The 12,500-nt window shown below is 47.3% G+C and overlaps 1 protein-coding gene across 4 annotated transcripts in view; it reads left to right on the top strand.

Annotated features, from left to right (window-relative positions):
- Positions 1-12,500, top strand: part of macrod2 (mono-ADP ribosylhydrolase 2) — a 444,340-nt gene that overhangs the window by 424,546 nt on the left and 7,294 nt on the right. For all 4 annotated transcript variants that reach the window (XM_080848946.1, XM_080848947.1, XM_080848948.1 and 1 more), the window contains 2 exons: positions 2,357-2,428; positions 7,463-7,534. In XM_080848946.1, the coding sequence (XP_080705072.1) occupies positions 2,357-2,428; positions 7,463-7,534 (144 nt within the window). The remainder of the gene's footprint in view (positions 1-2,356; positions 2,429-7,462; positions 7,535-12,500) is intronic.

Here is a 12,500-nt window from a genome sequence, read left to right as displayed (position 1 = left end):
ACTGGCCATCGGGAATACCGGGGACATCCCCGGTGGGCCGATGGCCCAAAACACCAGGCCATTATCATCATCAACCGGCGCACCGCCATCAGGCCCACTCTCAGCGCATATCAGTATAATATATTTAAGTTTCTGAAGACAACATTAATCTAGTTTTCTCTAAAAAACATATAAATGTTAAAAAGCACTGACTGAATTTTATACTCCTATTTGCAATCTGTCTTCACACCTATGGTAACTATTTTTCGATTTTTTTATTTTTTTTTTTTTTACGTTACTTATGTGTTTTACGGACTTCGGAAGTTCAACGTAAGAACATATCTCTATGTTATTAATGAACACCTGAAAATTGGTTCTTACACAGCCGAAGTGTTCTCAGCTGTGCCGATTGAGGTAGGCCTAGAGGATTCTGGGATTCTTACATTTGGATTTGCATACATACAAGCAACACGCCCAACCAGGGCAAGCAACCGTATTGACGTGTGCAGTCAGCCCGAGCCCTTAACACGGATGAGGCACAGCTTGCTGCTGCCTCTGTCAATCTCTTCCGTCAGTCTGATTTAGTTTGAAATGTTATTACATGTCAATTACTCTAGCCTACATTTTATTTGGAAAACCACTGACTGGTGACATTGTGATAAGGTAAGATGTGGCGTTGACCTTGCCAAATGTTAGCTTGCTATTCACAGATGAGGTAACGTTCCCTACAGCAAGCCTAGCTAACGGTATGTCTTAAATTGAGACCGTTATGATCTGGTAAAATAAGCAAGCTGTTGTCAACATCGAGATTATCTATTTTAACATGTTAGCTGTAGTCACTTGCTTACAATCGATGAGCAAGCTATCCATGGTGGTAGTTGTAAATAGGGCAATCTTATCATTCCTAATACTGTAACTTGTGTCAAATAAGTTAACCAGCTAGTTTGTTATGCTAAAATCACTGTGTTACACCAACACTTACATTATAAACAATGTTAATATGTTATCTAGATTGTTAATATGTTATCTAAAGGTGTTGAATTGGCCAAGTAAAGCTTGCGTTTCACAACACTTACATTATAAACAATGTTAATATGTTATCTAGATAGATGATTCTGGAATAAAACATGGATAAATGGATACAAAATAAATGAAGGGACATTTATAATAGACAAAAATTTCGATTAAATATTGTAATAGTTTGACAGCACTAATTTCAAGTATATTTATCTAATACGCTTTGAGTGTACTAACCAATAGGCTTTGTAGTTATACGTATAACCATCTGATCTGATAACCATCTGATCTGATCTGATACTATTCATTTTGCAAACTATACCTACCTTGGAGTGCTACAATAGCCAGTATCATTTTATTCCATGTGTCCATCCAGGCAAATTGGTGGATCCGAATGTTATTAAAAAACAAGCATATATGATGTAATTTCTTTGTAATTAACCAAAATAATGTTAAGTGTATGGGTATTTTTCCCAGTAGGCCACTGACCGATACGTGCGATCCATTGAGTGGGCAATGCGGTGTGTACTGAGTGGGCAGTGCGCTGTGTACTTAGTGGGCCGCGCGCCGTGTATTGAGTGGGCCGGTCTGACAGTAACTCCCGGGCCACTTTTTCCCCCCAGTCCGCCCCTGCAATCAGGTCCATCATCGTCATCATCATCATCATCACCACAGTCGAGGCCTGAGCGCTGGAGAGTCTATCAGGCTGGCAGCGCCCGAGGTCATCCACACATGATTAACTGTGATAATAGGTGTGAAACTACAACTGCATCTGACGGGACATAACGGAACCGTCTAATTGCACCCGTAGGGTGAGGGTTAAATAAACAATGAGGTGTGTTGGCCACACACGTGCATTTGAGTGGCTGTCTCTCAACCCTTATGACAGGACGGCAGCCAAGCAAGATGGAGGGGTGTGGATGTGTGTGTGTGGGTGGGGGGGGTGGTTGTTGTTGAGGTCAGTGGGAGGTTGTGCCCATCCCACCTAGACTGACTCCCTGCAATGGGTAATTCACCCCCACACATCCCCAGACGCAGCAGCCATTGTCTCCCATTCATTGGCACAGTGCTGAGGAAATAAAACTGGATCTGCAGTGGCCGTTATTAAAAATGATTACCGTAATCAGGCTGGCTGGCTGCCACGCAATTCCAGAGTGCGTGTAGTGAGTGAATGGGCCAGGCCCTTTAGACAAGACTAGCAGGCAATAGCAGCAAGGGAGTAATAGAGGCAACAGTCAACGGCTTGAGCAACGTAAGGAGCTAGAGGGGAGGGGGGAGGGGGAGATGGAGGGGGGAGTCTGTAAATTGTTTAATTGAACGATCCTTCTCTGTGTTGTGTTTTTCTCTTCCACACGAGCAGCGGAGAGAGAGAGCAACTCTGGGCAGCTGGAGAAGAAGAGTACAGGGGTGCTGGACGACAAGCTGGGGAAGGGTGAGAGCCACACGGGAAAACACACTCCAAAATACAAACATATACTGATGCACACACACACACACACACACACACACACACACACACACACACACACACACACACACACACAACCCTGTGCATACAGACACATTCTTCTGATGTGTGCACACACACTCATATACATGAGTTCTTCTTACAATAGATATTCCTATGCACACGCTATGTGTGCATGCAAAGATACACACATACACATAGGACACGCCTTGACAGAAGCATATTCACACACACTCGCTCACTCACACATTCTTACACACCCTGACTAACATGTTCACACATCTGAAAAGACATGCCCACTAACTCGCTGCGGGAATGACTACATTTGCATACTTCAGTGCACTATTTACACCTGCATGAGCGGGCACATTAAACACACCTGTAAACACACACACACACACACACACACACACACACAAACACGCCGCCTCCTCCTCCCATGGACCCCCGTCCAGTCCCCACACACACACTCCTGCTGGGAGTGTTTACAGCTGGCTGGGCTCCTTTTGTGCGTGTGATTTCATGCAAACCTCACACAGAACACATGTTCACTAAGGCCATCACAGAGAGCAGTTGTCAAGAGGACCAATCGATTGAGAGATCGCACAGGAGATGGGCAATGGACGTGGCCTTTGAAACATGAAACATGTAGAACAGCGGCATGACTTCACAGCACAGTCTCTTTCTCTTCACAGCAAGAGAGGCTGTTAATGATTCTGTTTTGTGTGTGTGTATGTGTGTGTGAGTGTATGTGTGTGTGTGTGTGACGTATTTATCTCCATATTTGCTTTGAGCCTCAAGTGGATAGTGGACAGTGGACAGTGCGTGGGCTCGACAACCTTGCTCTACATCCATAAATTAGCAAGAATGGCTGGCTTAGCCTAAAGCTACATATGGATGATCCTCCGTTTCTTCTTTTTTCTCTCCAGTGAGAGTGTGCCTGTCACGCTGCACTGGTTTCATGGACAGTCTATACGTAGCCACCCATACAGGTATGATGGAAAGCTCTGCTGCCTTAGAGCGTAATGAGAACATAGCTTATCCTCTATTGTCAGCATGTTCACTAGCCATGAACTGCTACAGTGCAATTACTCACACCATATCTGAATGTCTCGTTTACTGTCCTCACTTCACAGTTTGTCTGACTCTGTGTGTGTGTGTGTGTGTGTGTGTGTGTGTGTGTGTGTGTGTGTGTGTGGTGTGTGTGTGTGAGGGGTTTGCTGAATGTGCAAATTTAGTAGTGTTGTTTCTTTCTTAAAGATCAGTGGCAAAAACATGAAGCTGGATAGTTCAACACATATGGAACTATTTTGTCCCATAATTTTTGTGTGCGTGCATGGACTATCAAAACAAAAAGAAGCTTCCCGATCTCTACCAATTCTCAACAACGGCCTAATGTTGTGTTGGTGCTTTCGTGTAGCCTAGTGTTCTCGCTCAGCGTGGGGGGGGAATGGCGCGGGTGTGTGGCAGGTGCTTTGTGGTTTGTGTGTTTACTGTCGGCCACGGGCGGTGAGGAGCCTGAGGCCCAGAGTGAGGTCATTTGTGCGGTGTTTACCAGAGGTGGCTGGTGAGATGAGAGAGGTTTCCAGAAGGCTGCGTGTGGTGTGGGAGAGCGTCCCTCACCGCATGATCCTCACTCACACACACTCTCTCTCTGCTTGGTGTCAGCGAGCAAGGTGAGGAGTCGGCGCTGATAGCACACCAATGTGTTAAAAGACCCAGAAGAACGAGGGATAGAGAGAGAGGAGGGAGGAAGAAGGAAAGGGAGAGAGTGAGAGAGAGAGGAGGGGAGGAAGAAAGAGAGAGGAGTGAGGAAGAAAGTGAGAGAGAGAGAGAGAGAGAGGAGGGAGGAAGAAAGAAAGAAAGGGAGAGCGTGAGAGAGAGAGGAGGGAAGGAAGAAAGAGAGAGAGAGTGAGTGAGAGAGAGAGAGGAGGGAGGAAAAAAGGGAGAGAGAGATCAAGAGGGAGGAAGGAAGGAAAGAGGGGAGAGAAAGAGAGAGAGAGAGGAAGGAAGGGAGGGAGAGAGAGGAAGGAGGAAGGAAGGAAGAAAGAAAGAAGAGTGTCTGAGAGTGTAAAGCATCCTCACACAGCAGGCGGTCACAGCACCTCAGTAGGGATAACAGCAGTGTTTCACTCTCTACCAGTCCTACTTTTTTACTCCTTCATTTCTTTCGTTCTTTGTTTTTGTCTCTGTGTCTTTTATTCTTTGCTTTGCTTTTGTTTTTACTTTATTTCCTTCCTCTCTCCTTCCCTTTTCTCTGAGTTTTTTAGTTTTATCACAGCCTCAGCCTTGGCCTCAGTCCCCACCCCCACCCCTCCCTATACACACACACCCTCAATCCCCCTAAAAAAACGGCAAAGATACATTATTGTTTATTCAAGCATTTGTTGACTTATTTATTTGTTTACTTCTCAGGGCTAAACTTTGAGGATTGTCTGCTGTGGCGCAGCAGGACGGTGTCATGCCGTTAACTATTGATGGCGGCGGCCTGCTTTATTTAGCAGCCGTGCGCCACTGTCCCAATGGCTGATGGGTACTCTGTAAACGCAGCTGAAAGAAGGGAAAAAAAAGAAAGTGGGCGACCCAGCTGCATCCGCCACTGCCATATGGTGCCTGCAAAAAAATAAAAAGGAAATAAAAACACAACGGCAAAAGCCTGGGCGCTTTTCATGCACCTCCCTGGAAAGCAACATCAATTATAGAGAGAGACATCAAAGATAGAACAGGCTCCTGCTGACTATTAACGCATGTGTGTCACCAACGCCCCCGAGTTTGGGCTGTTTTTCGCTGCCTTTGTGTTTTATTCTGCCAATGTGACTGACTCTGTGTGTGTGTATGTGTGTGTGAGCCTGAGAAAGTGTTCGTTTGAGTGTGTGTGTGTGTGTGTGTGTGTGTGTGAGTGTGTGTGTGTGTGTGTGTGTGTGTGTGTGTGTGTGTGTGTGTGTGTGTGTGTGTATGCAGAGTGTATGCAGAGTGTATTTGTGTTTACCTGAGCGAGAGTTTGTGGCTTTGTTGTTTATGCATATCGTCACATAGTTTTCTATGTTGAGATGTTTTTGTTGCGTATTCCTGTGCCTTGAGTTGCCTACTTTATGGCCTGTCCTTAGCAAAACTGCCTGTTTCCCTTAGCTAATAAGAGGCGGCGCTGTAGCCGACTGCACTGACCTTTTCTTAACAATGCCTTGATTGAAGCAGGCTGACGCCTAAGGGGCTCCGCCATTCATTACAAATAGGGGTGCGTGTTATCTGAGGTTCTCGGTCATTAGGTATTAAAGCAGACTCGTTTTCTCTCCAAGCTTCCTCGAACGCGGATCATCAGCGCTGGGGTTCTGTTTTCTGTTTGCTGGCGCATCACCTGCTTCAGGAGAAAGCCTGTTGAGGGCTAGCAGGTGGGGACTCGCCGGTCTCTCTTAATTGGCGCCTTCGTGCTACATTCACTCTCGGCTGTTTTGTGTGTGACGGCAGGCCCTCGCGGACCCACGGCCGCTGCCGCGGAGCAGACCGCGGAGTCTCGCTGAGCTTTGTTAGCCACAGCCCCTGGCTAATGGCTGTCAGAGCACAATTAACAGTTGCCCTGGAGCCGCTGCGCTTCGTAGCAAGGGCCTCCAGAGACAGACACCGCGAGCCGTGTGCCGTTGTGGTGCAAAGCCGCGAGATCCATCACGCCACCGCCTCTCAGGTCGATGACGCCCACTCCAAAGCCCATACGGAGCTCGAGAACCCTCTCAGACGTCCGCTCCACGTGGCTCTGCCGCAGCATACTGTGACTTGTTTAGTTTTCGAGGAAGAAAACTGGCCCTCCTCTCCGAACCTGTGGGAGAGAGATGGGTAGGTAGGAGGACAATCCCCCCCCCCCCCCCCGGCTCCTGCACACTGTGCACAATTAAAAAATGCAAAGCTGGAGAGGGACGTTTGATAAACCACACTGCCAAGGAGGAGAGGAGAGGGCTCAACCCAGCATCCCTGCCACTCTGTCAAATAAATGAGAGGAAGTCTGGCCATCCGTGGCCCCTTGAGATACACTAGGCTCTACTACCAGTGGACTAGCTGGGCCATGCATTTGGGTTCTCCTGGTGCACTTGGTGGGTAATGGCGGTCCACTCAGCTCTGGATGCTGGGACTCGAGAAGAAGCCTCTCATCTGTGTGCTTGTTTGGGGGGTTGGTGTGGAACAGCCCCCTTCCCTGTGTGTCTGTGTGCTTGGGTGTGTCTGTGAGTCACCTGTGGCCCCACAGGCCCGCATCAGCTTCAAAGGGTGAAATAATTTGGAGGGGGGACATGCTTTTTAGCGGCGCTTTGAAGATCCTCTTTTGATCAGCACCCCTTGTCCCTGCCCCTTGCTTTCATTCGGGGCTTGGGAAAATGCAGCCGGGGAGAAAATGGGAAAGGCTGACGGAGGCAGACAGAGAGGACAGAGAGAGGCCAGAGCAAGCTCTGTGACTCGCCTTGATCGTCTCTGTAGTCAGATGTGAAAACCTGTGTCTATTTGTTCAACTAAAAGGCGTGAGCACATAGCCACTTAAAAGGACTCTTTTTCAGCATCACTCAGACGCTGTGAACTCTCTCTCACTCACACATGTTATCACGCACACACACACACCCCTGCGGGCCTAATTTGATAGATTCACACTGGGTTCTTACGTGGAACAAAGAAGGACATTGCGTAAAGCTATTTGTATTACTAGGGCACATTCATTTGGTAATTTCATAATATGCGCAAAGGCCTAATTGTTTTCACGGGCAGACACACACGTTATCTGGGTGTGTCTGATCAACGAGGTAGGCGTTGCATGGAAATTGTTTTGCTGAAGACGTTGGATGGATGGATTGCCTTCATTGTCCCCGAGGGGCAGTCTGGTCTGCAGACAGAGCCTCTGGTCTCCACTTACGATTCACAGTCAATATTTCACACACACACACACACACACACACACGTTCACTGGGCGCTCTGGCCCGGATGCTGGTTGTATGTCATCGTGTCTTGTGCTCCCCTCTCCAGGCTTTGTTGACATCTCCGATTCCAAGGTGAGGGCTCCATTGGCAGAGGAGGAGGAGGTCATGGACGTGGAAGGTGAGTCTGACCACCCATCAGGAGACCCCCCCCACACACACTCACACACACACACACACACACACACACACACACACACACCCTTCCCTCCAGGCAGTAACACATTACCCCACCCCCCCACCCACACACACACAACCAGCCTGATCCCACACATACAGCTGATTGTGATTTATGCTCTCTTCCTCCTCACAAACTCACCTCCTCAAAATGTTAGACAAAACCGTTCGTCTGACCCGCTTTGGCTCCGGACACCTTTGAGGGAGAAAAACTGCTTAATAGGACGTATGGAAATCCAGAGCAGCGTAGTTAATGCAAATAAGGCACTCTATCTACACACTTCCTGGAAGCACACACAAGGGTCGGAGGCTTTTCTTAAAGCGTTGATTGTCATGTGTGGGTTGTCTGTGAGCAGAGGTCGATCCTGATTAATTAGCGAATCCTGGAGATGTGCTCCTCCTCCCTATCACAGAGGAGGATGTGTTAGTACACCTCATACACACAGATATACACAAACACACACGCACACACATACATAGATCCATACACTCACACACACACACACACACACACACACTCACAAACACACACACACACACACACACACACACTCACACACACACACTCACAAACACACACACACACACACACACACTCCCAAACACACACACACTCTCACACACACACACACACACACACACACACACACACACACACACACACACACACATACACACACACACACACACACACACTCACAAACACACACACACACACACACACACACACACACACACACACACTCACAAACACACACGCACACACACACACACACATACATAGATCCATACACTCACACACACACTCACACACACACATACACACACACACACACACACACACACACACACACACACACACACACACACACACACACCCTCACACACACTTTGACACAGATACACACACACACACATATATGCACGCATGGAAAATGCAACCCCAAGATTATGCAAAGGAATTCTGGGAGTGATGAGAGAAGGCCCGGCACACACTGACAGCCGAGTTTAGCAAGTATGTAGGTCACGCCGAGGGGTCGTCTTTTGCATTTTTCCGACCGTCATCTTCCTCCTCATCGTCCTCCTCCTCTGTGTCTTAATCAGCCCAAACTTAGGTGGAACTTTAGTTCATGTGTTCTCCCCACCACCCCACTGCTGCACTTCATATGGATCTATTTTAGGTTGCTTCTTATTGCACTGTGACCTGTGAAAGAGGATGAGGATAAGATGGAGATGAGAAAAAGGTGAGGAGAAAAAAGAGAGAGAGAGGAGGGGGGAGGAGAACACTCTTGCCCTCTGCCTCAGAAATATAAAAAAAATATATATATATATATATTAATGTTTCAACTTTCAACTTCACCGCAGGGTGTCCGTGTTTGAAAGAGGCCATCCTTGTAGCCTGACCGTGACAGCGAACTGAATCTGACTTCTAACATACTGTGATGTTTCCTTTTCTTTTTTTTTCTCACATTCGCTCTAATTTATGATTTTTTTTTTAGGCCAAATCATCCTAAATGAATAGCAGCACAGCACTGAGTTCAAAAGGTGAAAATGGGAGAAGCAATCTCAGAGAAACGGCTTTGTCCGCAATGCACTTTGAGAAACCAGCACCTGTTCAGACTCCCTCCCTGTTTCAACTCCCTGCATACCTCACGCGTCCTCCTGCCCTCTTATGTTCATCCCTGTGCCCCCTGAGCCCCAGAGGGTTCCGTGTTCTCCTTTCAGCCCCCGGTCTGAAAGGCCGGTTTTGTGCCCTGTGTGTTCCCTCAAGCATGTCCTCCTCCAGAGGAGAGCCACAAGGCCCCTTTGAGGCACAAAGCAGCGGCTCCGCAGCCTCCCACCCCAAGGCCCTGTGCCTTAACCCAGGAGGGTCAGGGGGTTGAGCGTGTAAGGTTACACAAATGCAGCAGGCAAGCCACTTAGCATGCAGGGTCTTTTGGTTCCCCTTTTGTTTTGTTGTTTTTTTCTCATTTCTTTTTTTCCCTTGGCTGGTCCCCTGTTGTGGGTAGGTGGAATATAAATGAGGGACTCTCAGAGGAGTGTGCTGAAGAGGCCTCGGCATTTACACAAGTGTGCGCCCTTCCCACTGCGAGGGTCACATCTCACTAGTTTTTAATTGGCTTCGATTGTTGTGGTGCCCTGGCATCTTACAGCGATGAGGACTCCCCACTCACCCATACGTACACACACTCTCTTTCTCACACTCACACACACACTCCCCCACACAAACACAGACCCTATCCTGAATCCTGAAAGTGTGGCCATTCATTTGAGACTTGCCCCCTACCCCACCCATCCACCGTCCACCCCCCACCCTACACACACACATACACACACACACACACACACACACACACACACACACACACTTGTGGACTTTTTCCTGAATATTTACATGTAAAAATGGTTTGCTCTCCACATTTGCCACTTCATTAGCTCCTTTGGTTTGCCCCCCGACCCCAGCGATCCCCTTCTTGAGGACCTGCCTCTCATGTTTTGCATTCATTTCATTGTCATCAGTGCATAGCATAGCACAGCCACATAACAGAGGGAACAGAGGGGAACAGAGGGCCCCGGCCAGTACTGGCGTTTGATTGATTTCATCCATTTGAGAGATCATTGAAGGCACTTTCTCTCATTTACTCGGTACGACTGAGGGTTTAACACTTGGACAGATAAGAGTATTCGGTGCGGTACTCAGGGCCAGCCCCTAGTGTATGGACTCAAGCGGCCCGAAAGACCCGTTATTTACCCATGTCAAAGACCTTTTGGGTTCCGTTTGCTTCTCACGAGATTCTTGTTTCTTCATTTCCTCTCCCTCACTCTCTCTCTCTCTCTCTCATTCTCATTCTCTTGTTTCAACAAGATGAAAAGTTGCCCCGAGAAACAGGCAGGACTGCCGGCATTAAGCAGCCACTCCATCACTGGGGCTGAAGAGAGGGCTTTCATTGCCTGTGGTTCAGGAGATGTAGAGCAGTGTCACTCAGTGGCTGTGTGTGTGTGTGTGTGTGTGTGTGTGTGTGTGTGTGTGTGTGTGTGTGTGTGTGTGTGTGTGTGTGTGTGTGTGTGTGTGTGTGTGTGTGTGTGTGTGTGTGTGTGTGTGTGTGTGTGTGTGTGAGGGTGTTTGCACACAGAGGGGAGCCCTGCATTTACACGCCTCTGCACCTGTCGCCCCCGTGAAGCCATCTCTGTTTATTACCCCCCCCTGAGTGGCAGGGCAATCTCACCTGCCAACCTGTGTGTGTGTGTTTGCATGCATATTCTTATATTTGGACCTCTGTGTATGTGGTTTCAAGGTCTGTGTAGGTGTGTGTGTGTGCAAGATATTAGTGTGTGTGCATTTGCGTGCGTGTGTGTGTGTGCAAGATATTAGAACGTTTGCATAACGATTGATGCATGTCCCAGTGTTTGTGTCTGCAAGATGTTGGTGCGCAAAGTGTGTATGTGTTTGTTTGTGTTTTCATGTGTTTATATTTGTGTTTGTGCACACAAGCGAGTGAGTGAGTGATTTGATTAAGCACGGCCTCCTGCCAGGTAGAATGTGGGCCACTGGCCACTGGGTAGTTTGAGCTTGAACAGCTGGACACCTGTGTGTGTGAGTGTGTGAGTGTGTGTGTGTGTGTGTGTGTGTGTGTGTGTGTGTGTGTGTGTGTGTGTGTGTGTGTGTTTGTGCATTTTCTGGCATGAAGCAACAAAAGTGAGGACTGCTGGGAAGAAGCAAAAGGACAGCAAGCCACTCCGTTATATTATACATAATAAGATATGTAGTATCAGAACAGTATCATCTATAAGAGAACCAACACTAGTCTATCTTAAACCTGACTGGCCTGACAGGGGCATTAGTCTTAAAGGTAGGGTTAGGGATTCTGGAGAAAGATTGTAGATATTTTAACAAAACCAAACAAAAAATACCCATTTAATGCTCCTTAAATGCAGAGGAAGCTTCAAGCATTGGTGTATAGAGGGATGAAAGAAAGAAAAAAAAGAAAGAGAGAAAGAAAAGGAAGGTTTCAAAGAGTGGCTGAATAACCAGTTGAGGGACTCCTGCTGTGTTCAGCTTGCCACTTGGTGGGATAATGCAGTTCTCACCCTCTCATTTTGTCCTTTTGACTCCATCTAAGATAATAATCTGACGGATTGATTATTGCACTGAGTGTTGGCTTGGTTTAAATGTCATCGTGCCGCCCCGGAGTAGAGGCATGCCAACCTCACCGCACGTGTCAGTGTTCCATGCTGTAATACTGCACTGTAAAGATTTAGGCATTGTGGATTTCTATATTCTTTTCTGCTCTCATGTATATCTGTGAATGGCATAGCATTAGATGACCTTGACGGAATGAGAAGTAAGAAAGTGAGGAAAGGAGGTTAGGGCGTCTTTGACATCTTTGGATATGATTTGGCTTGCTGTAAATTTGTGCTGACTAACAAAAGCCTAACTACTCCACATCTCTTAAGCGAATAAGAGGTAGAGGATCTAATTTTCTGCCTGTCTGAATACGAATATGACTTATTTCTGCGACTATCCATTTCTCTCTCTCTCTCTCTCTCTCTCTCTCCCTGATGGGTTTTAGCGTGCTGTTGTTTTTCCCTCTTGCTCAGGCACTGATGTGACTAGAGAGAACGATCCACACGGAAAAGCTTATCAAACTTTTATCAAATTACTGTGATGAAAACTGAGCTCATATATTGCACCAGGCAATCTAGAGAGAAGGCGCTGAAATGCTAAAAATGAATAGTGGCACTCCAATGCACAGTCACAGCCAACTAAAACTCCATGATGAAGTAATTTGTAATGTTTTTGCTATTATTGAGGCAGACTGTGGATGTAGACACTGACAAGCTCTTCCTCAGAAGTGACTCACATTCTTGGTGTCTCTCTTGTCTCAACACTCATGTCCGAGGTGCAGCCC

Source organism: Sprattus sprattus (assembly GCF_963457725.1).
Source record: "Sprattus sprattus genome assembly, chromosome: 12".
In the NCBI taxonomy this organism is placed as follows: domain Eukaryota; kingdom Metazoa; phylum Chordata; class Actinopteri; order Clupeiformes; family Clupeidae; genus Sprattus; species Sprattus sprattus.
The sequence above is the reverse complement of the archived record's forward strand: the minus strand, read 5'-3'. Positions and strand labels throughout refer to the sequence as shown.